At 44.4% G+C, this 27,284-nt stretch overlaps 1 protein-coding gene across 1 annotated transcript in view; it reads left to right on the plus strand.

Annotated features, from left to right (window-relative positions):
• LOC122907428 (WD repeat-containing protein on Y chromosome-like) overlaps nucleotides 1–26,332 on the plus strand; it is a 44,099-nt gene extending 17,767 nt beyond the window's left edge. Inside the window, exons 6-19 of the mRNA XM_044250295.1 lie at nucleotides 402–508; nucleotides 589–668; nucleotides 1,539–1,593; nucleotides 2,267–2,312; nucleotides 3,779–3,838; nucleotides 4,941–5,106; nucleotides 12,424–12,519; nucleotides 14,092–14,150; nucleotides 14,883–15,024; nucleotides 16,901–16,940; nucleotides 17,907–17,992; nucleotides 18,969–19,153; nucleotides 21,143–21,219; nucleotides 26,128–26,332. Of these exons, the coding sequence (XP_044106230.1) occupies nucleotides 402–508; nucleotides 589–668; nucleotides 1,539–1,593; nucleotides 2,267–2,312; nucleotides 3,779–3,838; nucleotides 4,941–5,106; nucleotides 12,424–12,519; nucleotides 14,092–14,150; nucleotides 14,883–15,024; nucleotides 16,901–16,940; nucleotides 17,907–17,992; nucleotides 18,969–19,153; nucleotides 21,143–21,219; nucleotides 26,128–26,332 (1,404 nt within the window). The remainder of the gene's footprint in view (nucleotides 1–401; nucleotides 509–588; nucleotides 669–1,538; nucleotides 1,594–2,266; nucleotides 2,313–3,778; nucleotides 3,839–4,940; nucleotides 5,107–12,423; nucleotides 12,520–14,091; nucleotides 14,151–14,882; nucleotides 15,025–16,900; nucleotides 16,941–17,906; nucleotides 17,993–18,968; nucleotides 19,154–21,142; nucleotides 21,220–26,127) is intronic.
• Nucleotides 26,333–27,284: the final 952 nt, after the last annotated feature.

A 27,284-nucleotide genomic window follows, 5' to 3' on the forward strand; every position in this document is an offset into this window, starting at 1 on the left:
GTGTCTGTATAACAAGAGGAAATTTGGACACATAGAGAAACCCAGGGTGTGCACGCACGGCGGAAAGACCATGCTAGAACACGATAAGAAGGTGGCCGTTTGTGAGCCAAGAAGAGGCATCTCAAAGGAAACCGAACCTGCCAACAACTTGATCTTGGACTTCTAGCCTCCAGAACTGTGACAAACTAAATGCCCATTGTTGAAGTCCCACGTTCTGTGGTATTTTGTTATGCAGCAAACAAATACACTGAGGTAAGCCAACTTGCATTGGACTTACAGATGGATACTTTCAGGGTAAATTTTCATCTTTCATATCCAAGACAATAGACTTCTAAATGCAAATTCCCTTTAATTTGATAACCATTCTCTCTGTGTCACTTGTTACCAACTTCTGGATAAAGGTGGTAAAAGTGTGGGACTTCGAAACAGGAAGGCTGTTGTCTGGATTTACTGGAGCTCATGGCAATGCTGGAATCACATGTCTGACCTTTGACACCAGTGGAAGAAGGTATGTGTCTTCTTCAGTCTCTTCAACCATTAGGCAGTGAGATCCTTGACATGATTTCCTGACAGGAGACTGTTTCCTAGGCTAATCACCGGGGGCAGAGATGGCTGTCTGAAAATATGGAGCTACAACAACGGACATTGTCTGCACACACTGAAACAGGGCAAGTCGCTTCCTACCAAGTGTTCCTATAACATAATGATGCAGGATTGGGCATTTGTTGTCAGTGTAGAAGAGACAAATGAGATGGAGTCTAGAATGCATGTAACAGTCCTGCGTCCCTTCTCCCCGGCACTTCATTTTACCAATGACTACACTTCTACTGAGGAGAGCCATATGTTCCATAAACATATGTGCTCCCAGCTGAGCCTCGTGCACTCAGTCCTTTATTACCTGGTATATCTATTTGAGGTCTCGAACGAGCTGAACTTTTCCGAACATTTTAAACATCACACAAGTCAAAATCTAGACAAACAAACTAAAAGCTAGTCTGTTTTATGCGTTATGGTGATTCCCCCCCACCCGCCCAAGGTGGCTTTATTCCACTAGTTCACATGCTGTGCCTGATCTTGGTAGAATTTCCACAGTTCTGGCCTGTCACCCTTGTATGAGCAAGATAAAAGGCAGATGGTTTTCAACTCTCAGAGAATATAAATGAAGTCGAAGTAAGAAAGACAAAAATCACTCAGGGTAATGAATTTGTGATTCCCAGATCTGCTTTTGACTTGCATGCATTCACTTGTTCACTCACTCGCTCAGCAAGTGCCGGGCACCATGGAGGGTCCTGCCAGGAGAAGGCCAGCCTCCTCCCAGAGCTGAGCAGGGGCGGGGCCAGTCTTTTAGGGCAATGAGTGTAGCCGGAAACCAGCAGTGCTATGGGGCCTTGAAAGACAGCTAACTGTGGTCTGAACACTAGAAAGTCATTACTGAAGTTTTCCCCAGTTATCAGTTTGTTTGAGTCAATATGTTCAAGCTGGTTCAAGAACCGGTGAAGAAAAATGTCTAATATACTTTGATAATGCGATCTTTCTAGATGAAAAGCAAAGTGAAGTCTGTGATTGCACCTACGTGGAGGTGAACCAAAATAAGTGAGTTTTATTTGGCTTGGATATAGTGAGGCATCTTTCTGATACAAAATCTATCCTGGAGGAGGACACCAAGAGAGTGAAGAGAATTTTCCAGAAGAAAATGGGTCAAAGAATTTCTAAGGATGCTAGTTGCTCCCTGATGGTAATTCAGGTGGCTAGGCTCTACTAGAATATTATAAGCAATTCTCTGCCCATTTTGTTGACTCCTTAGAGGTAGAGATAGGGAGCACTTTCTCTCCACCAAATGCTTTCTAAAGGAGTAAAGCAGACTAGATCACTAGAGTAATGAAATTTAGCACCCACAAGTCAAAGAATAAAAATACCATAAATCCTCTCCTGAACACTATGAGTGAAAACAATTCCTGATCAGTTTCTGTTGTGCCTTGCCTCCGTGGTTCAACAAGGCTGTTAGGATAGAGTAAGCCTCGGGAGGGCAGCTGCTCACAAAGCATCATCTATAGATCTTGGAAATTATAGATCCCTTAAGTACCAGTGAAAACACTGACCCTAATTTATCCAATTACATTTTATCTTGTTCTTCATAAAAACTCTCTGGCTCTCTCCATTTATCCACAAAGACATGGCAAAATTAAACCACAGTCTTGATTGCAGGGAAAATTTAAAGAGATAATAAGCTCAAGTATTGAAATGTGCTACTCTGTTACTGTTCTAGGTGTATCATAGCTGTTGGATGGGACAGAAGAATAAATGTATATTTTGTAAGTAGAATATACAAAATTAGGTATTCAAAACCCTGCTTCCGATGGCCATCCCCACCCCCAACCCATGGATTCTTTTCCCACTGAAAACATTTGTAGTAATTCCTCATGCTTCTTCTCCTTACTACAAGTCATGATACAGACAGAAGAACTTCCCCCTCCTTCCCTTCCTCCCTTTAAAAAACCTTTTTTTAAACGTTTTTTGTTTCAGTCTCTTCCCTCTAGTTCTCTCCTATGGGAAAAAGTGTAATGACTCTGCACACAGTTCTGGGAGCGGGTGGGTCCTACACCAAGAAGCAAGTGTCTGACACCAGCTGCTGTCCTATAATTCAGCTCAATCCTGACACCATCTCCCTGGAGATGGTATTGGGTCCCACAGGTTATGGGCTTAGTCTCACAAGCTGGTCCTTCTTGTCCCTCAACTTCAGAGACCTCCCATGCTCTCATCACTTAAGAAATTCCAAAGCTTTTGGGAGTGATCTGCCAAAAATAGGGACCAAGACCAAATACCTGTTTCTTATCATAAACCACAATACCACAAAGTGTTAGTTAGAATTGCTATCTGAGGCACAGAGGACATCCCCGGGAATCCAAAGCAGACCATGCCTTGAACACGTAGCTCTCCACACCTTGCCTCGTGCTCTTACCCCTTGTACAGGCTGGCGTGCTCCCTCCTTCCCTGCGTACAGGGCCTTCAGCTGTATCTCATATTAACATCCCTAACTGAGGGTTAACCTCCCTATCAACTGCGCAGCCCTTTATTTTTTTCCTTCTTCCTCCCACTTTGTCTTTCTGCCCTAGTTCCTCTCTGGAAAGTGGAAAGAGGAGATGAAATGCCATCCATAAGCAGCTCTATGGGGGAAAAATTCTTTTTTTATGGCTTAGAGAAGGGGAAGGGATTCAGAGACAGGGAAAGCTGAAAATGCTGACTGCAGCTAAGTTTTAAATCTACCTGTGACATTTTATTTCCCCTGCTTGCTATGCTGGATGGTCATGGATTTCCGACAGTCTTTAAACATTGTAAGTTCTTTATTCATTTGAAAGTGTACCATATTTCACAGTCTAAGCCTTGCATCCCCAGATGATTTGAAAGATGGCTACCTGAGAAGCCCTGGCGTTGAATTCGTCCTTTGGTATTATAGGTTCCTGAGCTGAAGGCTTTTGTTTTAACACATGCAACAGCTATGGGTCTTATTACGAAGGCGAAGCTGTGCAGACCATCCAAGCAGGGTTTGTCAGTTGACATATGATTTGTTGAAATGCAATCACCCAAGCGGCAGAAGTGGATTGCTTTTTATTCCCACCAGCACTAGGGGAATTTGCTTTGACATTTCGAAAATCTACATCACTGGTGGGGTGAGGGGTAGGGTTATAAAATGTGCCAACACCTTCTCTCTGAAGTTGTGAGTGTGTTGGCAGCTCATTTCACTGCTTATAGAACGTCTCCTCTTTGGCTTTGCATACAGGATGCACCACGTGACTTTCATCACTTCTGGAAGCCCCAGCCACACTGGCAGGATGACCTGGTGAGCCCCAGTCCACTGTCTGACTTCTACCCAAACAGGGGCACATGAGGCAGATACCTTTCAGTCCAAGGCTCTGCTGCAGCATGATTCATGATGGGTCCAGGATGAGCTGGGAGCTTGAGCTCCAAGTAGCTGCTTTCCCTCCAGGAAAAGTGACAGCTGGGGCATGGGGCCACAGAAACCAATCCATGCAACTCTCTGTGAGCTCAGCCACGACTCGTGTCATGCCAGAATGGCAGCCCAAGCCGTGGTGGGCGTAACTTTGTTCAAAGAAGCCTCTACTACCTGCTTCTGCTTGGCATGCAAAATTATATGCAATTACTGTGTCATCCTTGGGCAGCCACAGAGCCTAAGAGCTTACATTCCTGCCCTGTGATTTGTTGGGGACCCATAAGCAGGGGGTTCTTGTGATTCTTATTAGCAAAGTGCCCCTCCCCAACTTTCTATAGCCTCCCAGGGTGGAACGGCCTTCCTCAAAATTGCCTGGATGCCAAGCCAATAAGACAAGTGCTAAGAAAGAAAAGTCACTGTGCCCAACCATCAGCCGCCATGGCTCAACCCTACCTTATACCCCCATAAATATTCCAAAAGGGACAAGTCACTAGAATACAAACTCCAGGAAACCAGACCTTGTCTGTCTTCACCATGGTATTCCCAGGACCTAGCCCAGCGTCCAGTTTATAGCAATGCCCAATTCATTCGTTTTCATTCAGCTAGCATATGCCAAAGGCCTATTGTGGGCCAAGTCTGCTTTATTCACTGAAGATGAAGTGATGAGCTTATTTCCTGGGGTTTGTGGATTGTGATTATTGAGTGAAAGAACAAAGTTAAGCAGAAAATGCCCCGGAAGTGATGACCACTGTAAGGATGGGCATCATGCAAGTCCGTGAAGTTCATATAGTTACTCATTCAACTATTAATTCACTCAATACATGTTTTTGAGCTACATGGATTGGTTCCAGGTGAGTCTTCAATGTGGGCAAGAACAGAAGGAGGAACCCATCTGCATCCTCTGTCTTAGGCATCAGATGAAGGGGAGTTAGCTGGGGGTGATTGGGGATTTGACTTCTTCCCCATCCTTCTCCATCTCTCTCTTTCTCAGAACCACGGGCACAAGGAGGACATCCTGTGTGTGGCTCAGTGCCCCCCTTTTCTTCTTGCCACCTCCAGTTATGATGGGGAGGTCATCATTTGGAATGTCATCTCAGGCCACATATATTGCAAGCTGAACACTCCCCCCTGCTCTGATGATGCAGAAGACGGAAAGGGTAGGTCAGGGGTAGTACGCTCCTTGGCTGCTATGCACAGGCCCCAGCAGCCTAGGACTCTGGCATGTCCTAAAGAGATCTCAGTTCTGGACAGCTTCCCAGTTTGTAGGGATTAGCCTGGTTTCAGGTTTAACCTGTTGGCGGGAGATTCCCAAAGCTGGGAGGGAGTTTAAGAGTTTGGCTAGCTCGGTCAACATCCCCAGGCACTCATCCGTCAGATGCTGTCTCAGTCCAGCCCACCACCTCCTGGAGTCTTTTCTCATCTACTGTCCATCTAAAGGACTCTTTGCCTTGTTGAGCCCCTGGGGCTTTGCTACAGTGCTGATTAACCCCTCTGTCTTCACAGGTTCCTTTTGCCTAGCTAGCAAGGCTGCTCTCCCAAGCCACCTCAAACATCATCTTCTGTTGTGTCACTCAGCTATATGCCCAGGCTTTATGCCACCTTCTCCATCAGCCCCCTCAGGTGGCGCCCAGGGTCCCAGAGTCCTCATCCCCTACACTTTGCCACATGGGTCAATCCTTATTACTTGTATGTATGCATATATATATATATATATATATATATATATACACACACACATACACACACTTGTATATGTATATATATGTGTGTATATGGTGTGTGTGTGTATGTGTGTATACATAAATATATTTCACATATATATACATACTTATGTGTGTGTGTGTGTGTATTAAAGATTTCATGTATTTATTTGTTTTGAGAGAAATCATACACAAGCAGAGTGAAGGGGAGGGCGGTGGGGAGAGAGAGAATCTCCAGCAGACTCCCCACTGAGTATAGAGCCCAGTGTGGGGCTGGATCCCAGGACCTTGAGTTCATGACCTGAGCTGAAACCAAGAGTCAAACTCTCAACAAACTGAGCCACCCAGGCGTCCCTTATTACTTGTACATTTTATTCCAAAACTTTTGCCCAATCTTCCACCCCATTCTCCCTTAATTTTCTGCCCTGGTTCCATTTCTTCATGACCCTCTTTCTCTGCTAATGTGATCATGGGCCCGTACATTCATGGCTCCATTCAAAACACACTGTTGAGTTCCTGCTATGTGCCAGGCCCAGTGCTAGGTGTTGGGGCTGGTAACCACACCCCTCTCCCTCTAAGTCACAAGCACTTTGAAAAACACACTTATCTATCCATTTCATGGCTGGCTATGTTGAATGGAAAACCATGGGAACCCACAGCCAAAGGCTTCCTACCACTCCTTGCCCTACTTCCAGAGTCCAGGTTCATCCTTCCCAAGTGGGGGTCTGTAGACACCCATCTGCCAACAGCCGAGAGACCTACTACCTCACACCCATGGAGCCCCAACAGGGAGATACTGGAGATTTTACATAAAACTGGGGGATTCTTGCATCTCCTGAAACCCGACCAGCAAACCCTCAGAAAACCCCACCCACCCTGCAATCTCCTGGTTCAGGCACCTGATAACTTATTAGCCAAAGAACAGCTCTAATAACTCATTTGATCAGAAAATATCTTTGAGGGGCGCCTGGGTGGCTCGGTGGGTTAAGCCACTGCCTTCGGCTCAGGTCATGATCGCAGGGTTCTGGGATCAAGCCCCGCATCAGGCTCTCTGCTCAGCCGGGAGCCTGCTTCCTCCTCTCTCTCTCTGCCTGCCTCTCTGCCTGCTTGTGATCTCTCTCTGTCAAATAAATAAATAAAATCTTTAAAAATAAAAAAAAAATAAAAAAATAAAGAAAATATCTTTGAGCCATTCCCATCGACATAACCCTGAGGGAGATTCATAGAAAAGACTAGAGAGAGACTTGAGGCTTGATGCTGCCTTCAAATGGCTCACAGATGTGCATGCCCAACAGATAAAAGAATGATAAAGCAATGCCTCAAGACTGCTGTGATTGAGACACACTCTGGAAGGCAGTGGCTAGAAACCATGACATTAAAAATAAATTATTACCTGTAGACTTTTTTTTTTAAAAGATTATATTTATCTCTTTGTCAGAGAGTAGAGAATGAGCACAAGCAGGGGAATGGCAGGCAGAAGGAGAAGCAGACTCCCCGCTGAGCAAGGAGCCCATTGCTGGACTCAATCCCTGGACCCTGGAATCACAGCCCTAGCAGAAGGCATATGTTTAACCGACCAAGCCACCCAGCCACTCCAGCCTATTCCCTTATTACTCAGTCTGTTCCTACCCTATAACATAAAAAAGATTCTTCTATGAGGCTCTTTCTGCTAGTGCCCAAAACTTTTAAAAATCTTTGAGGAAGAAGTGGTGGCATTTCCTTCTAATGATTATTTTCTTTGCCATTAAAATGAAAATAAAGTCACTGGCCAAGAATGCAATGTTGACCTTTTAGCCAGCAGCTCTAATTTAAAACCCTGTTTGTAGCAGAATTTTTGCTTAAAGTTATATGACTGCTGGCTTTGAGAAACTCCTTTCCTCCCCCAAATATGAAGCCAGCCATAGCTACCAATAATTCACATTTCTACATTGCACAAATGAGATGAAAATATGGGAAAGTGCCCCACCCTTCCAGGAAAGAGGAGTATTGGCTCTTCTTGAAGGTCAAACCAGAACCCAGTGGTCTTGTTCACATGGAATTGGTTAAGAGGTCACCATCTTATTTGGAAAAACTGTCCAGACTGTTCTTCTGAAGTCATTTTTAGTAGAGAGGGGAGCTAAGGGAGAAAGGCAATGGTGTAAGCCAAGCCAAATGAGACCAAAACAAATACTTTCTGCTGGCTTTTTGACATTTAAGCTTCATTCTTCCTTATATTGGGGATTGTCACCTCTTCCTTGACATCAAAGAGAAAGAATTTGATAGTGAAAGAGAATGACAGAGATTGTAACCAGACTAAAATCCAGGAAAACAGTGGGCTCACCGAGAGACTAAGACTTTTTCTTTTTTCTCCTCCCTCTCCCCTCCCCTCCCCATCCTCCTCCTCTTCCTACTTCCCTCCTCCTAATCCCTCTTCCTTCTCCTTTTTCCCCTCCTCCTCTTTCTTTGTTTATCGTGGTAAAATACACACAGCAACGTGTACAGTGCAATGGTATTAAATACGTTATGTGGCTGAGTAACTACCTCCACTACCCATCCACAGAACCTTCCATCATTCCCACCTAAAATTCTGTCCCCGCTTAACACCAGCTCCCCAGTCTCTCCTCCCCGCCGCCTCCCCTTACACCTTCTGTCTTCATGATTTTGACTACTCTAAGTCCTTCCTGTAAGTGGAATCATACAGTATTTGTCTTTTTGTGACTGGCTTATTTCACTTACCGTAATGTCCTCAAGTCTCATCCATATTGTAGCTTATTCAAGAATTTACTTTCTTTTTTTTTTTTAATTTTTTATTTTTTTATTAACATCTAATGTATTATTAGCCCCAGGGGTACAGGTCTGTGAATCGCCAGGTTTACACACTTCACAGCACTCACCATAGCACATACCTTCCCCAGTGTCTGTAACCCAACCACCCTCTCCCTACCCCCCTCCCCAGCAACCCTCAGTTTGTTTTGTGAGATTAAGAGTCACTTATGGTTTGGGACGCCTGGGTGGCTCAGTTGGTTAAGCAGCTGCCTTCGGCTCAGGTCATGATCCCGGCGTCCTGGGATCGAGTCCCACATCGGGCTCCTTGCTCGGCAGGGAGCCTGCTTCTCCCTCTGCCTCTGCCTGCCTCTCTGTCTGCCTGTGCTCGCTCTCTCTCCCTCTCTCTCTGACAAATAAATAAATAAAATCTTTAAAAAAAAAAAAAAAAGAGTCACTTATGGTTTGTCTCCCTCCCAATCCCATCTTGTTTCATTAAGTATTTACTTTCTTTTTAAGGCTGAATCATATTCCATTGTATGTGGATATGCCACAGTTTGGTATCCGTTTTCCCACCCAAAGACAATTGGGTTGCTTCCACATTTTAACTATTGTGAATAATGTTGCTATGAACATAGGTGTACAAGTATCTCTTCAAGACCCTGCTTTTCAGTGATTTGGGGTAGATACCCAGAAGTGAAATTGCTTGATCATGGGGTATTTTTTTAGATTTTTTGAGGAACCTCCGTACTGTTCTCCACAGTGGCTGCACCAATTTACATTCCCACCAATAGTGCATAAGGTCCCAGTTTTTCCACATCCTTGCCAACATTTATTCTTCTCTTTTCTTTCTTTCGTTCTTTCTTTCCTTCTCTCTTTCTTAATAGTCATCCTCATGGGTGTGAGGTGGTATCTCCTTGTGGTTTTGATTTGCATTTCCCTGATAAGTGAAGTTGAGCATCCCTTCATGTGCATATCAGCCATTTGTATAACTTTTTTGGAAAACTGTCTGCTCAAGTCCTTTGCCCACTTTTGAAACAGGTTTTTCTGTTTTGTTTTGGTTTTTTTGTTTCTTCTTTTTTTGTTGTTGTTGTTTTCGTTTTAGAGGTTCCCTCTAGTCTAGATATTAATCCCTTATCAGATATATGATTTGCAGATATTTTTGCTCATTCTATAGGTTGCCTTTTTACTGTGGGTAAGTGTTTTTTGATGCACATTTTTAAAAAAAATTTCACGAAATCCAATTTGTCTATTTTAAATTTTATTACTTGTGCCTTTAGTGTCATATCCCAGAAACCATTGCCAAATCCAATGTCCTGATGTTTTTGTCCTCTGTTTTCTTCTAAGAGTTTTACTGTTTTAGGTTTTTACCTTTAAGTCTCTTATCCACTTTGAGTTAATTTTTATATGTAGATAAGCATCCAATTTCATTCTTTTGCTGGTGGATATCCAGTTTTCCCACACCATTTCTTGAAGAGTCCTTTCCCCATTGAACAGTCTTGGCACCCTTATCAAATATCATTTGATGATAAATATAAGAGTTCATTTTGGGGATCTCTATTCTATTCCATTTGTCTACATGTCTGTCTTCATGTCAATACCACGCTGTTTGATTACTGTAGTTTTATAGTAGTATTAAAATTGAGAGATGTGGATCCTCCAGTTTTGCTCTTCTTTTTCAAGATTATTTTGGCTATCTAAGGTCCCTTGAAATTCCATACAAACTTTAGGACGGGTTTTCTATTCTGTAAAAAATACCATTGACATTGCTTTGTGTAGTTTTATTTTATTTTATTTATTTACTTTTTTGGGGGGTGGTGCAGAGGCAGAGGGAGAAATGGACTCCCTCCCGCGTAGGGGACCTGATAAGGGGCTCGATCCCACAATTCTGGGATCATGACCTGAGCTGAAGACAGACGCTTAACTGACTGAACCACCCAGGTGCCCCTAGATTTCTTTGCATATTTTAAACAATATTTCATATTTTAATAAATATTTTATATATATTTTTATATTTATATATATTATATATTATATTATAACATATTTGTATGTATTATATATTATTTATATATATTATATATATAATATATATAAAATAAATTATATATATTTTTATATTAATTATATAATAATTTTTAACAATATTAAGTCAGCTAATCCATGAACATGGTTGTATTCTCATTTATTTATGTCTTCAATTTCTTTCAGCAATGTTTTGTAGGTTTCATTGTATAAGTCTTTCATTTTCTTAATTCCTGAATATTTTATTCTTTTTGATGCTATTGGAAATGGGACTGTTTTTGTAATTTCCTTTTCAGATGGTTCCTTGTTTGTATATAGAAGAACAACTGATTATTGTGGGCTGACTTTGTACCCTGCTACCTTGCCAAATTCATTTATTAGTTCTTAGATACTAAGCTTTTTAATTAGGAAACTAATATAAAATATTTATTTATAACTAATGATATTTGTTTATTATAATAATATAATATTTAATAAATATAATAATTTAAGTAGTATTTAGTATTTAATAATAATTATAATTAATATAATAATATATAAATATTTTTAAAATACTCTATTTAATCTTCTATGTCATTTTCCTGAGTTCTTTTAATATTTTTATCTCATTTAGTGCTCACATTGACCCTGAGAGATAGGTACTATTGCACCCATTTTCATAGATCAGGAAACCGAGGCCAGAGAACTCAGTAACAATGATTAGGAGAGCTTGACGGCCTGAGTCTACCATGTCCACTATGGTTTCCTGAGTGCACAGCACAGTGCTGAGCTCAGAGGCCAAAATAAATGTTGTTGAATGATTAACAACATGATACCTGAGTGTCCTCACGGTGTTAAATACAAGGAGCAGCACCCCTCGTATTTAACTCCAGTATCAACCCCATTTTTTATATGGCCCCTTATTTACATGAGATCATTCATTGCACCTCTACTCTGGGCAACCTATGTACCCTGGAGCACACAGACTCAAGGAGGGCAATATTAAGGGAGTTCTTTGTCCACAACCTCAAGTAGCAACGTTCTTTGTGGCTCTCACAGCTTTGCTTCTAAAGAGCTTGTTGGACTTTTCTTCTGCAGAAATAGTTGAGTTCTGTGTGCCAAGCACTGTGAGGGGATTACAGATAAGTGATAAACAAGACAGATGTGGCCCCTGTGTGGAGGTCCTGGACGTCTAGCCAGGAGACTGGAAGACCAAGGCGAAGCAGGGTGGTGGGCTTTGAAGTTATTCCGACACTTGGCTGTGCTGTGAAGATTGGGGCTTGACATCTCGCCCTAGAGAGCCCTCTCTGCCGCCTGCCCATGGTATCTTTCGAGATTACAAATCGGATGCTGCTTCCCCTGAGAAGCCTTCATCCTGCAGGTGCCATCAGCATCCTGTTCATTCCTGGGGCTAGTTCTGCTTTGGTTCGCTCTCTGCTTCCCTTTCTCTCTGCAGCCCTTAGTGCAATGCCTAGGCTGTACCAGAGATTAAACAGATGTTGATAAAAACAAACAAACAAACAAAGTGAATAGAAGCATGAACATCTTTATGGCCTTGAGCAAAGCTTTTCACCCTTATAAGCCTCTACTTCCTCATCTGGCCATGGGGTTAATAATCCAATAAACCATAGGATTTCACATGGTTTTCCATGGGATTTCACATGGTTTTCCATCTTGGTAAATGTCAAAGGTGACATAAGATTAATTTGTATTATTCCAATCCAGGAATTTTTGGAGATTGGGGCTTCCTGAGGAACACCCATAAAATCCCGGGCAAATTCTCCCAAATCCTTGACTATCTCCAAAAGCCCTAGGATCCTGTGTTGCCAGGGCCATTAGCCTTCACACCTGACTTCACCTGGGTTGGTTCTTAACCAGCACAGGTGCCTGCTTGCCTGAGCACCCCTGTATGCTCAGCTCCAGCTTCAGGCCCACGGTGGGGTGTGGAGGGAGCAGGGTTGCAGGAAGGGGGCAAGAAAGGGCTGTGAGCCTGATGGAGATCACAACGAAACTTTCCCTGGTCACCAGGCTCAGACCGGTGTGTTTCCTGCCTCACCTTCCTGAAGTCTCGGGCTGCCAAGTTTGAATCAGTGGCTGCTTCCCTCATCACCAATGGGCCTGGAGGTGAGAATGGCATCCCCCAGTGCTGCTCTTTGCTAAGACTTGGTCACTCTAAGCCCAGGTTTGGAGAGGGGGGTCCCCAGTCCCTCATTCCTGTCCTCTGCAACCTCTCCTATCCCTCCCTCTGGCTGCTGTCTCTCCTTAGAACCCAGGCTGACGAGGCCCCCACCCTGGCCTGCCCTGGCCCAGTCCTGCCAGCCAGCGAGGTGGTCACATGGAGAGTGAGGGCCTGACTCCCCCTTCCTCCAAATCAAGTTTCCTTGCCCCGGCTGCCCACTCAGAGGCCCTCTGCAAGTGAAGTGGGCCACAGAGGACATCATTGAGTCAGGCTGAGGAAACGCCAATCACAGTCTGTAAGGGGATGGCCAAGAGCAGCCACAGCACATTCTTTAAGGGGCCATTAGCAGCCACAGGCGGCCTGACCAAAGAGCCTAAAGAAGACGAACAAAGAATCCTGAGTGGAGATCGGCTACGTAGCCTGCTCATTTTAGGACGAAGAAGCTGGGGCTCCCCCAAGAACTTGAGGATGAGCTTCTGAGTCCAGATCTGCCACTAACTAGCTTGGTGACATTCCACAAATGACATGACCCCTCCGGCTCCCCACCACGGGCTTTAGTAAAATGTAACAAGTGGGCCATAGTCCTGTTCCAAAGCTGTAGGATTTTAATTAAAATTGCGAGTTGAAAGCAGCCAGCCAACTGTGTTCCGGTGGCAAGGGAAGGCTTGAGCTATGTCTATTGGTCCCAGGGTATTTGGTCGTCTGTGTTCTTCTCATCATGTAGTGACAGAGGCTGCGGACTCAGGGTTCCAGCAGCCCCCCAAGCTGCAGATGTCCTTGGATGTTTCTCTCCATCCTCCTCCATGAGGCATCCATGGCTTGTGCTTTACCCAGTGGGAGCACAGAGCTCCTTTGCTCCTGAGAGAAGAGGAGGAAAGTGCATTCATTAGGGAGCTCCCAAGAGGATGCAGTACACATGGGGTCCCCCTTCACAAAGGCTTGCTCCATGAACATCCACGTATAAAACATAGTCAAGAATTGTGCAAAACTAAAAAAAAAAAAAAAAAAAAAAAAGAATTGTGCAAAACTGTTAGGCCAAAAAGGACCTCGCCCACCCCTCCCCGAATTCCTTTGACTAGGCAAGTCCCACACTGTGTGTGAAATAAGTGCTCATACATACAGGCACACAGATGTGCGCGTGCGTGCGCGCTCGCGCACATACACACACACACACACATTATTGCTGTAGCCCAAATTTCTGGACCCTTCCTCTATGGCCAAAGCTGGAGACCTTCTCATCACGAAATCTGCCCAGATTAATGGAGAAAGAAAAGGCTACTGAGCCAGTTAATCCAAAATCCATACAGAAGACCCCCGCCCCAGTATTTACTGATAATTCTGATAATTCTAACTGATCGGTTAGCCAAGGGAGAAAGAACAAGGCCCTGGGGTCATGAGGTTGCAGGGCCTGTCAGCAAAGGCTCAGACACTCAGCACAGGGGCGGTGGGGAGGTTGGAGGGGGTGGGGGGTGGTGCTGCACAGCCACACTGCCCTTCCTGCTGTCCCCTTCTCACAGGTTCTGTTACCTTCTGGAAGCTGTTTGGTGGGGCCTGTCCCATTGCAAACTTCACTCCCGTAAGTTGGGAAGTTGGTTGGAAATCACTTCCAGGCTTTGGGTCTGTTGTTTTTTGTTTTTGTTTGTTTTGTTTTTTAAGATTTTATTTATTTATTTGAGAGAACGTGTGAGAGCACACGCAGGGGTGGGGTGGGGGAGAGGCAGCAGGAAAGGGGGAGGGAGAAGCAGACTCCCCACTAAGCAGGGAGCCCCATGCAGGGCTCTATCCCAGGACCCTGGGATCATGACCTGAGCTGAAGGCAGTTGCTTAAAGTGACTGAGTCACCCAGGCACCCATGTTGTTTTTTTTCTTTTTTGACACTAGCCTGGCTATGAAACACAGCAATCTTATGGGCTCCAAGTTCTTAGCTTTATTTTTCTATACAGCATTTCCCTATCTCGCTGAAAGATTAACACAGGCACAGTGATTGGTTCTTGCTATAAATGAGATATAGCATTCCACTTGCCGTTGTCTGACAGGCAAGATAAAGACATTGCTTTATCTGCAATGACCCTGACCCCACATGTATCTCTGATGGACTACGTATGTGTGCACGTGTGTTTGTGTGTGTGTCATGGGCCCTATGTGTGTGTATGTGCGTGTGTGTCTGGCTATCTACGAGTGGCCCCGTGTGTACATGTCTGTGAAAGGCTATGCTCGTGTGTATGTATGTGTGAGGGGCTATGTCTGTGTGTGTCTGGGATGCACCACGTGGGTGTCTCTGTAATGGTGCTGTGCATGTCTCTTTCAGTCCAGGGACAAAGCGCAGGTCAGCAGCATCACGGTGACAGCAGGAGATGTTCTTGCCTACGTGGCTGACCAGGAAGGTTTTGTGCACGTCTATGACATCAAAGAGTACGGCCTGCAGGGACCTGAGCTGCAGTCCCCCAAGAGTAAGCAGTGAACGCTCCTTGTTAAATACCATGATTAGCACAGCTTCGGTTTTAATTAAATGTTTTCATTGGTAAAATGAAATTGTACCAGTGAGAATGGGAGGGGCTCTCTTCAATCCTTTACAAATGGATGTAGTAACAAATAGTTTTATGAAAATATTCACAGTTGGCACAGATACAGGAAAATGGGCACTCAGATGCTCTTAGATAGCAAATTGGTATATACTATCTGAAGGGCAAGTTGACAGTATGTATCTAAAGCTTCAGACCAGCAGTCCTACTTCTAGGCATGTAGCCAAAAAGAATAATAAGACAAGTGTAGGGCACCTGGGTGGCTCAGTGGGTTAAGTCTCTGCCTTAGGCTTAGGTCATGATCCTCCTGGAATCAAGCTCCGCATCAGGCTTTCTGCTCAACAGGGAGCCTGCTTCCCCCTCTCTCTCTGCCTGCCGCTCTGCCTACTTGTGATCTCTCTCTGTCCAATAAATAAATAAAATCTTAAATTAAAAAAAAAAGACAAGTGCCCAAAGATTTAGTTATCAGGGTGTGAATCAAAACATTGTTTGTGCAAAAGACAATCATTAGAGACAAGCTAGATATCCAACATAAGGAGAATTGGTTCAGTACGTGATGGTGTAACAAATACACTGGAATGCCATCTAGTCATTAAATAATAATGCTGTGAATGAAAATGTATTCACAGGAAAAATATTCATGGTAAATTATTAAGTGAAAAAATTCAGATTGTGAAATAACTGAAGTACGAGTCTTTGTTAAAACGAAGAAGTATATGGAAGTCTGAAAGTCTGGAAGGACATACACCAAAGTTTTTGAAAATGTTAGCTCTTTGTAGATGAAGTTATTTATTTTTTATTTTTGGAAATGTGTATTTTCTAAATTTTCCAGAAACATATTGGTTTAGCAGTCAGAAAAATGTTTAAAAATTTAAAACCCTTTCAGCAATTGTAAAAGTGTTCAAGTTTGGAAAAAAAAATTAGACATCACAAAAGAATGGAAAATGGAAAATAGTAGTTGTTAACTGTGACCTCTATTGCCTCCTAGCCTGCCTTTGCTGCATCTGGAGAACACTGTTAATGAATTTTCATTTTCTTCCAGAAAATTTCTATCCATATATATAATCCATATATATATACAAGTGTAAATAGGTAAACACCTACATACACACAATACATAATTTTCAGGATTTGTTCATTTTTTACTCTGTGTCCCTCAGACAACTTTCTAACTAAGCATATTTAGCTTTGTTTAGCATATTTAATATTTAACATATATAAATGGTTATATGAAACCCCATATACATTTCTATATAACTATTCTATATAAATAGAATATAGCATTTCTATATTTCTATATGTATATATAAATAGATTTCTATAAAGCCAATAGAGAGGTAAATATTTGCATACTTCCACTGAGTCATCTTTTCCTGTTCACCACAGAAGTTTAAATGCTAGAGTAAAAGAAATTGGAATTTAAGAGTAAGAGCCACCTGCCTGGTCTAGGTCATTTACTCCAAGTACTGGGAACATAGCTCTTACCTGGCTAATTCACAAAATAATTCTCATTAGTTGTCTGCTTCTGCATGCTTACCAAACCCTAAGCACTGAGGAAAACCATAACATAAGCACCTTGAACAGGACCCATTTTGTACGTCTTTGGACCTGGGATAGGGTCTTATACATAGTAGACGCTCGATAAACACTTATCAATTAATATAACAAAACCAACGACTGCCACACCAGTATCTCTCCCCTTGCAGGACACTTATCCAGATCTGACCCTGTCCTGTAGGAATGGTTGTACAGCATCTCACATTAACTCCAACTGTACTCAGGTGTGTTCTTTCTTTCAATTTAGATGTGACATTCTGGCGGGCCCATGTCAGTGTGGTGACATCGTAAGTACCATCCATTTTAGAGTTCGAGAATTTGTAAGAGTTAAAATACTTTTCAGAGCGAAATAAGTCAAGCGGAGAAAGACAACTATCATATGATCTCCCTGATATGAGGAAGTGGTGATGCAACATGGGGGCTTAAGTGGGTAGGAGAAGAATAAATGAAACAAGATGGGATTGGGAGGGAGACAAACCATAAGAGACTCTTAATCTCACAAAACAAACTGAGGGTTGCTGGGGGGAGGGGGATTGGGAGAAGGGGGGTGGGGTTATGGACATTGGGGAGGGTATGTGCTTTGGTGAGTGCTGTGAAGTGTGTAAACCTGGCGATTCACAGACCTGTACCCCTGGGGATAAAAATATATGTTTATAAAAAATAAAAAAATTTAAAAAAATACTTTTCAGAACTTCGATCACATTAACCCTCTCAGAAGGCCTCTGAGTTACTTGAAATAGGAAGACAGTATTCTAGTCCTGCTGTTAGTGAAAGAAAATATAGGTATTGTTTGCACAAGACTGATTGGAAGTCTTCATTTTTCTTATAAATGGATGATTGTCTTCCTTGACTAGATCTGATCTGGTATTTTACTATAAGTTTGGAAATTTAGTTTATTTATTTATTTATTTTTATCCATTTAATTTTGTTACTGAGTTGAAAGGAGTCGGTGCTAAAGGCATGGCCTGAACTCTGGCTGGGATGTTTTTTACAACCTTGTGATCTACCCCCTAGGCCCATCATCTATAAGATGGTTTCCAGTGTATCTTGTTTGATACCTTGGGGCTGAAGCCAGAGAATTTGAAGAGTGTGGTATGGTAGGAGGCAGGGAAAGAATGGTACCAGGAATAACTGGGGAGATTGACTTGGCTTCTATATTCCGACTGTAATTAATGGAGCATTGACATGTTGATCCAATGTGTCTCATGCTGGACAAGCCTTGGAGCATCTCTCCTCTCTTTTTATCTCATTAGTCTGGAGCTGATAGAAGAAAAGTTTCTGCTGTCATCCTCCCTTGACCACACTGTGCGCCTGTGGAGTGTGGACGGGAAGTACATAGGTATGGAACATCTACCTGGCCATTACCTCAGTCCCAGTTCAGGGTTTCTGATGTAGCCTCTGTTGAGTCATGAATTCTCTGAGGCCAAGTGTATTAGTCAGCTCAAGCTGCCTAACAAATAACATCCACCAGGCAACTGAAACAGTAGACATTTATGTCTCACATGAGAACAGTTCTGGAGACTGGACATCTGGGATCAGGTTCTAGCACAGTTGGGTTTTGGAGAGAGCTCTCTTCCTGGCTTGCAGAGGACCATTTTCTTGTATCTTCACATGGCAGAGAGACTGCTCTGGTATCTCTTCTTATCAGATCCCAGTCAGATCGGGATCTCATTTTCACCTTAATGACTTTCATAAAGGCTTTATCTCCAAATATAGTCACATTGGAGGTTAGGGCTTTCGCATAATGAGTTTTGGGGGAGAAACAAAATTCAGGCCATACCATAAAGTCAGCTTACGTTCACAAAAATAAGCAAAATCAAAGACAGTTAAACTTCTAGAACTCAGCCAGGGAGCTCAGTGAGTTTGGTAAGGAACCCTGTTATCATAGGGTCATGTTTCTGTAGAAATGATTCAGGACTGGAGGGGCTGTGTATGGGGAAAGGCCTAGCCAGGGTCAGCTAAAGTAATAAGATTAACCTGACTTACTGTGTAGAGAGACTCTGTATATTTATTTCAGCAGGTCATCTTGTTTCCCTAACTGATACCCCTTGAAGCAAATGTTAAAACTGTTTAGAATTTATTCTGTAAATCCTCAGTAGATTACTGAGTAGTTCAAGCGCGCATGTGATGCATTTTATAGGAGGCATACCAGGCTCAGGTTTCCAGAGCCAACTGCCCTGGAATTGTTTCTTAAGGAACTATGAAAGCGGAACTAAATTTGATTAGGTTGACCTAGCCATCTTAGCAGTAAGCTTTGCTCCAATTAGAAGCCAGGTTAGCTCCCATACTATGCTTATTTGTCTCTATTCTTCCAGGAACCTTTGGGCAACAAAGCCCCTGGGATATTTTCACTCCTGCCTCCTGGAGCCACCCTAGAGTGCCCTGTGAAATTTTGACAGATCCCCAGAGCACACCTGCTCACCCAGTGCTGGGAGGGGATGTGGCTGTTCTGCGCACAAAGGAGGAGGAACAAGACAAGGTGGTGGAGGAAAAGGCTAAGGTTGGTCCCGGCACATCCAATTCACATCTTTGCATTTTGGAATTTTGTGGCTTGGAATACAAACTGCAACCTGAAAAAGTCAAGGAATGACCCAGAGAACCAAGTAAATACAGGGATTAAAAGTGTGTCCCTAGATCATGCTACCGACCAGAGCTGTGTTAGGGTTTGAGAGGGTAGGGATTGTTGGTCCATCTGTGGGAAACCGTCTCCTAGGGTCACTTGACTTTGTCCTCCTTTTGACCAACAAAAAGGTGACTGTCTGTGGCCTTGGACTGCAAGGAGGAGACTTAGCATCAGGCTCAGCCCTGCAGTCACATCTGAGAAGGACAGACACTGACAATTCAGCCCACTGCACACACTCCCTTTTAAGAAATACACACAAAAGCTTGGCTTCCTAGCAAGTGATAGGAAGAAATGATCGGGTTAGTGCCCTAGTCTATGAAAGTCAAAATTGGAGCAAGAGATTTTGAGAGGGCTCTGGTAGATGCAGTCTTGATTTAGAGCTTAGTGAAATATATGGATTTCCAAGAAACGCTTGCCCTTTAATAAATTGAAAAGAAGGTCATTTCATGAGCTATTGCTCACTGGTTATGTTACAACTCAAAGCAGAACACCTGCTCTGCCAGCAAAATAATGTGTCTCAGATTTTTCCTTGGCAGCCTCCTAGAATACTGATCACACAGTGTAACCTCGTTGCTGACTTTTCTGTAGAGCTCCAAACATACTCAAAATAGGAAATAAAGGGACCCGGCAAACATAGATCAAGAAAACCTTCTGTCTTGTCAGAGGCCTCTCAACATTGCCACGATCGTGTTCTCGTAAGCATTCCCAAGGTTATAAAGAGGTACCATGGTGGCTCTCAGGAGATCAGAATGTGTCTACCCAGCATTATCGGTCTATTTAGAAATACAATAATTTCCATGTGCATTTGATATAGAGCAAATAAATGAGTTCATTAATTTTGATAGACCCGCAATTTGGAAACAAAAGCACAGAGGGAGGTGGGAAGAGAGGAAGGCCAGGATGAGGGAAATGTGCTGACGTGCGCAGAAGCCAGGCTGATGTTTGGCTGGAAGCAGTCCTAGAGAGAAATTCTGACTGCAATTCTAATGTAGGAACCGGAAGGAGGGAGCTGAGGGAGGAGAGCAAAGCAAGAGGAAGAAGGAAGGGAGGGGAAGGGAGAGGCAGGGAGGGGAGGAAGGCTATTCGGTTCAACAGATCAAAATAGATAATTTATGTGATGTTTGTTCTCTGAGAGTGAAAGGGGGTGGGGCAGTGGACTCCAGGATTGACATTGGTCTTGTGTAGATAAACCATTAGGTGCTTCTGTGTTTATTATCCTATCCGATTTGACTGCTGTTACCTCAGGAAACAGTCTGTCAATTCTTTCTAAGAGAAATACATGGGGAAAATTAAGAAAAGAATCTCAGCCCTTATGTAGTGTATTTGGGCCAGTCAATGGGAATCCAAACTGTGAAATTGCAGAATAAAGTGTTTGCAGCACTGTTTACAAGGTAGGGTCTCTTGAGTTCTGATCTCAAGTTTACCTTCATTAGATGTGTCGACCTTCACCAATCACTCCTATTAATCTATGAAATGAGAGGGGGATTAGCTGATCTGTGTGTTTTGTTCCAGCCCTAAAAACGTTACGTTTCTCTGAATGTCTGTTTTTGCAAAACTGAATGTGTTGACTGGATTCTGGGTGTCAGTAGCAATTCTTCCAGAATATCAGCGTTTCGAATACAATCACAACTAAAATAAGTTGACGGAATGCAGAAAATCATTCACCTGGAAAATATCTCCTATGAGTTGGTGGTTTGAAAACTTGAGTAAAATCTCAGGGGGAAATGTTCTTGTTTTCCAGCAGATTCAGCCAGGCTGGATCTTCTTCCAACATGGAAGATTCATGTAACTGACAAGTTATTCCTGTTCCCCATCACCAGTGTGACCTTGGGTTCTCAGTCCCATAACTGTTCCTTCTTCTTCCAGCCTGAAAAGACCCCTAATCCTCGCTCTCCAGAAGACCCCATCCCTGAAGTTGAAATGAAAGAAGACATAGATCAATGGTATGCATTTCGCAATGGCAGGTCAGCCTAATAGGAGTAGGCAGGTCGAAGTGAGGGCCCCCCAAAGTAAGACAGCCTTTCCTGGCTGAGGCATCCCACACCACTCTGTCATCAACATGGGTCACTTGTCCCTAAGCCCCCAACCTGTGACTAGAATGAGGTCACCATTCAAATCTCGCCAGTGTGATGTCCTACCTGCATGACTGGACACCCCGAGCCCCAGTTTTGCCTAGCCATCCCAGGAGGCCAAGGGCAACCCGTTGAGTTCTTCATCTTGAGCTCCATGGCTGATGTTGCTGCCTTCAAGACCATGTGGGGCAGTACTCTCACTGTTCTTCTTGTAGCTGCTCAGACTTCCTGAGGGTGTGGGATGAGGATCCAAAGCTCAGAAAACATGGGGTATCCCAAAGGCCTTGTGTGCCCTCTAGTTTCCCTGCACCGGGATGTGGCTGGGTTCCACAGAGAAGTGAAATGAATGAAAGTGTCTCTCCAGTTCTGTGAGGTGTTTTGTTCTCCAGGCCCCATACCAACTGTCCTGGGTCCCAATCATCAAGGGACCTGGAAACAGCTACTCAGTGTTACCTGTTACTTCTTTTCATCATGGGATTTAGAACTAGGTTGTGGGGGTGCATGAGTGATGACACCATCCTGACTTGCCCATTTCCATGGTGCAGTGGTTCCGAATCATCAGGAGCCCAGACCCCTTTTTTGTACTTCTGCCCAGTATCTTAGTTCTGGTTTCTGTCTTCACTATCATCTTATGGTACAAATAGCCGCAAGGGCCCCCCACTTTCCAAATAGTCTGAAGAAACAGAAACACGGAGAACAGATGTCCAGGACAAAAGGGAGGCACATCCCAGCCAGATCTGCTCCCTTCATGAACTTTTCCAGGAGGTCCTACATACTTCTGCTTACATCCTGTTGGCCAGAACTTAGTCACATGGTAACACCTAGCTGCAAGAGAATTCAAAGTTCTGTAACCAAGAAGGAAAGCAACAAAGGACTTTTAGTAGGTGACTAGCCAATCTCTGTTCCAGTGAGTCAAATAGTAGGATGTTTCAGATGCTGTCAAAATCAGAAGGCATCACACATGGAAACCCTTCCTTGTGTATCATGCCAGAAAAAAGTTGACAGCCATGAATCTAAAGTTTGGTTAGAAAATGGCAAGGACAAGGGGTGCCTGGTTGTCTCAGTTGGTTAAGCAGCTGCCTTCGGCTCAGGTCATGATCCCAGGGTCCTGGGATCAAGCCCCACATCGGGCTTGCTGCTCAGTGGAGAACTGCTTCTCCCTCTCCCTCTGCCTGCCACTCTGCCTACTTGTGCTCTCTCTATATATCTCTCTGTCAAATAAATAAATAAAATCTTTTAAAAAAAGAAATTAAATGGCATGGACAAAAATTAGAGTTACAGGTCTGTCTTTGAAAACACTGTGACCTCAGGCAAGGCATTTAGACTTCCTGTTGGTACCCAGGATCTCCCAGGAGAATCTGTGATCTAAGGAGATGGTGAGCATGACATTGTGTTTGTCTGGAGACAGAAAGGGAGCAGGAGTCTCCATCCACAGATACCTTGGATCTTCATCATTGTCATCATGGGCGAGGGCAGAATCATCACCATTCTTTAAACACCTTTGCAGAACCAGCATGGGTTTTAGTTGCCTCTCCTTGGAGTGTTAGTCTGCCGAGGCTGCTGTAACAAAACACAAGACTGGGTGGCTTACCCAACAGACATTTATTCTTAGAGTTCTGGAGGGTAGAAGTCCAAGATCGAGGTTTGGGTCAACTCAGTTCCAGGTGATGAACTTCTCACTATGTCCTCATGGGGTGAAACAAGAATCTCTCTCTTCTTCTTCTTCTTCTAAAGACACTAATCCTATTCTAAGGGTCCCATCTCATGACTTCATCAACCCTAATGACCTCCCAAAGACCCCATCTCCAAACAGCATTACACTGGGGTTTAGGGCTCTAACATCTGAGTTTTGAGGGACACCGTTCAGTCCATCTCCAGAGACGGCTCTGGGTGTGGGGTGGGACAAGGCTGCCAAACAACATAAACCAAGAGCAGGAGGCAGCCGTAGGAAGATACCATCTACCATCATGATTGTTAGGTCCACTCCAAGAGGGGCAGCATGAATGTTGGCTCTGGACTCAGCATCGATTCTCTCTTTCTGCTCAAGGCCACAAGAGTGGAACCTTAAATAGGGAGCTGTGAGCAGTGAAGAAAAGAGGCCAGAGTGGGGCTGCTTAGAGAGTCCCAGCCAGAAGGGGAACCAGTGGAAATACTCTCATCCAGTTGGATGGACACAAGTTTGTTGGGCTACTTAAAAATCTATGTTTTTAAAGGCAGAGAACCCTACATAAAACAGTAAACGTTTTATTTCAACTTGCAACAGTAAGATGTACATTTGTTCCCCGATCTTTGGATTTGGGGCCAAGACTTTCTCTTCAACTAAGAGACAAGTACAGCACAGTCTTCCATAAATACATTATATATGACTTTCAGTTTCTGCTCTTTTTAAGTAGAGCAAGAACTAAAAGATACTTGCAAAGCAATATGAGCACAGTACCCTCCTAGATTTTTAGAATTTTCCATACACTTTAAAAAGTTGTCCCATCTATCCTCAATTCAATATCACCCTTCTTCTTGTCTTACCAAAGAATTCGTCTTAGTTTTCACAAAATAAAAACTATTCACCTGAATTTCATTAAATTTCATATCATGTAAATTGATTTATGACCGCAATAAAAGGTACCACTGGCATACAGGTTTGGTAACAAACACAGAGGGTCTTTGTTAAGCACACAACTCAACCCTCAACCACTGGGAGCAGATGTGTCATTGACCAGCCATGACCGTTGGGAAGCTGCAGGCATCAGACACGGTGTTTACAGGGTCAGTCAATCCATCATTTCAGTTAAGAGGGCATCTACCATGTGTGATCCTTTGAGTAGCAAGAATCAAAACAAATCAAACTGATGCCTTTCTCTGGACAGCGTGGCTGTAGCATTGAGGAAGAGAAGAAGAGAACACGGGCAGGAAGGAAGAGGGGGATGACCCTGTCATTGGTCTACCCATCAAATACCTCACCTGCACTCTCTCAGTGGGGCCTGCCTTCTCAAACAGCACACACCTCATCCAACACCAAAAAATGTTGGGGATCTTCCAGTCCACCTCTGATGTTTAGGCGGGAATTACTAAATGATCTTGTTTCATTCTCATAACATCCTGGAGATGGACTGTGTGTTTTCCACACTTATAGATAAGGAAACTGAGGATTGGGAGTTGCCCAAAGTCAAACCACTGGTCCGTATAAGGCTGGCACATGGTGTCACCAGTATGTGAAAAGACCAGGCCTCAGAGAAGGGCTTTTATATGAGCATAGAAAGGAAGTTGTAGCTTTTTTTTTTTTTTCTTTTGAGGCAGTGGAGAGGGGCAGAAGGAGAAGGAGAGAGAATCCTCAAGCAGACTCCTCACTGAGCATGGAACCCCAAGCAGGGCTCAGTCTCATGACTCAGAGATCATGACCTGAGCTGAAACCAAGGGTCAGTTGCCTAACCAACTGAGCCACTCAGACGTCCCCCTGAAGTGTAGCTTTATAATGCTCCAGATAGGAAGTAGAAGCTGTTGGCAATGGGCAGCTGATCGTGGAATCAAGCACCCTCCCCCAAACGCAGGCCAGAGTGATGGCACTAGTATTAACTAGCTGGGGTTCACTTGTACAGAAAGGGGTGAGCAAGTGGCCAGGAGTAGGGGCTTTCCGGGCTGTGTGGGGTGAAGCAAGTCTGGGAGCGGCAGACTGGGAAGAGACCCTGTGCCAGGAAGGCAAGTGGGTGATGCAGTGACCATGCATGGAACAGAGGGAGGCAGAGGATACCCTTGGACTCTCAGAGACATGGGGGGGGGGGACTAGTGACAGAGGCCACGGAAGCCAGGAAACAGACAGAGAAGGGCACCACAGAGACAAACGGTGCTCTAGGGAAGGGTAGGCAAGTATACCTCCTATCTCTGATAGATGCAGAACATTCAGGCTTGGTCTCAAGAATTTTGCCGGAAATTGTACATGGATACGTTCAGGGCATTTACACTGCTCTCGGCTGGGTGGGGTGAGAATACAAGAGTCTGTGACCCGAAGGAGTTCACACTCGGGGAAGCAGGGGGCTTGTCTCTAGGCTCTAGTCCTTCACCGCTTGGCTGTCCTCTGACAGAAGGGGTGCAAAGCATCGTGGAAACAGTAGTCCGGGCTTCCTGGAAGAATGATTCATACCCAGACCTGTAAGTTGAATAGGACATAGCCATTTGCAAGGGAACCTTTAGAGAAGGAAGAGCAGCTACAGCCTGGATCGACTACAAGGACCTTAAGCTAAGTGAAATAAGCCAGAGGCAAAAGGATGAATCCCGTGAGAAACTAGGAGGAGTCAGCTCAGAGCGACAGAGAGGCCATGGCCAGGGGGCTGGGGGGAGTGGGGAATAGGGAGTTGTAGTGTAATGGGGGATAGAGTTTCCATTTTACAAGATGCCAAGAGTTCCAAACATGAACGGAGGCGATGTTTGCACAACAGTGTGAATGGACTTAATGCTACACAACTACCTGTCGTTCACAATGGCTAAGATGGCACAGCGTGTGTTGTGCGAATGGCTCGGAGTCTGGGTGGGGGAGGGGGCGACCGTGGCAAGGACTTGACTAGGAAAGGATTCTGAGAGGTGGGAGTCGGTGGCTTTCCAAGGTGTTGAGAAATAAACAGGAGGTGGATAGAGGGGTGCGTAGAAGAGACCAACATGCCCCTGGTATTGCTAATGGAAGCCGTAGGATGATGGAAGGACCACCGTGCTGAGCAGGGGGCTTACGTTTCAGCAGGAGGCAGCAGGGGGCTGAGGAATCCGCACGCTCACCTGGTTCTTTCCCTCCAGGCTGCCGCTGGACTGGAACCCGCCTTCCAGGAGCACATGCGGGCTGGGGTGGCGGAGCATCTACCAGACCCTCCGGTGCCACGAGGTCGCCTGCGCGTCCGCTGTCGGGGAGAAGCCAGACTTGTCTATTATTGGCCCGGATTTGTTTAACGTAAATTTCCTCGCGAAGGAACATGAAGGAGGTGAAGCTGCCCAGGAGCACTGATCACGCAGCAGTTTCCCTGTCTGTGCTCTGAAGGCACCAGGTTGCTATTTTCTTGGAAGGTTCTTCTTTCCCAGTTAACCTAGATGTCTGGGCGAGAGCCCGCGTTGCCCAGCAGGGGCCAGGAAGAAAGACCGAGGAGTGATTTCGGCCAGTGTGGGCTTCCTCCCAAAGCAATTAGAGCTTGAATTGAAGCAAACGAGTCAGATTCGAGGTTTTCCTTCCTTGGAAGCCAGGATTTCATTGAGGGAAGCCAGCACAGAGCCGACGGGCTGCAGCTCCAACAACACACCGCAGATATCCCCAGCCACCGCCATCCGCCGGCGGGATGGGGCGGCGGACAGGAAAGGGAGGCTGCTGGGGAAAAACCGACAATTTCGAAAAGTTTGTCTTATACCAGGCAAGCCACGGTTAATCGCTGGAATGTATTATCTCCTTTATTCCTAATAAACCTCTATGACTAGATACTATTAGTGTCCCATTTCACCAACAAGGAACCTGAGGCTCTGGGAGTTTAGACGGCTGGCTGATGGCTAGGAGTTAAGGAAATGACAAAAGAAAATCCAGAGCCCACGGTCTTAACTACCAACAATGTGGACCGTCAGAGCTGAGAAAAGCAGGCTCTGGGAATAGAACTAGGAGGCCGATTGCCCTCTCCTTTCCAAGCGTGGTCCTAGAACAGCCATTCGGAAGCTCTCAGCCCTCTCAGAGACCCTGACAGGGGTAGAAAAAGAATAACAAAGCAGCTGCCAGTCACAGCAACTTGCTATGCCAATCTCTCCATGGGCGTCCTTCGACCCTGAAGCAGCCTAGGGAAGGTGCATCCATGCTTTAGAGATGAGAAAACAATCCTCGGAGAGATTATGGGTTTTTTGTGCAAAGTCACACAAGCCAAAATTTTCAAACTTCAAACCTTAGGGTGGCCCCAGTCACCGGGCTATAAATCTCCACCCCT

This window comes from Neovison vison, chromosome 5 (assembly GCF_020171115.1).
Source record: "Neovison vison isolate M4711 chromosome 5, ASM_NN_V1, whole genome shotgun sequence".
NCBI classification, from domain to species: domain Eukaryota; kingdom Metazoa; phylum Chordata; class Mammalia; order Carnivora; family Mustelidae; genus Neogale; species Neogale vison.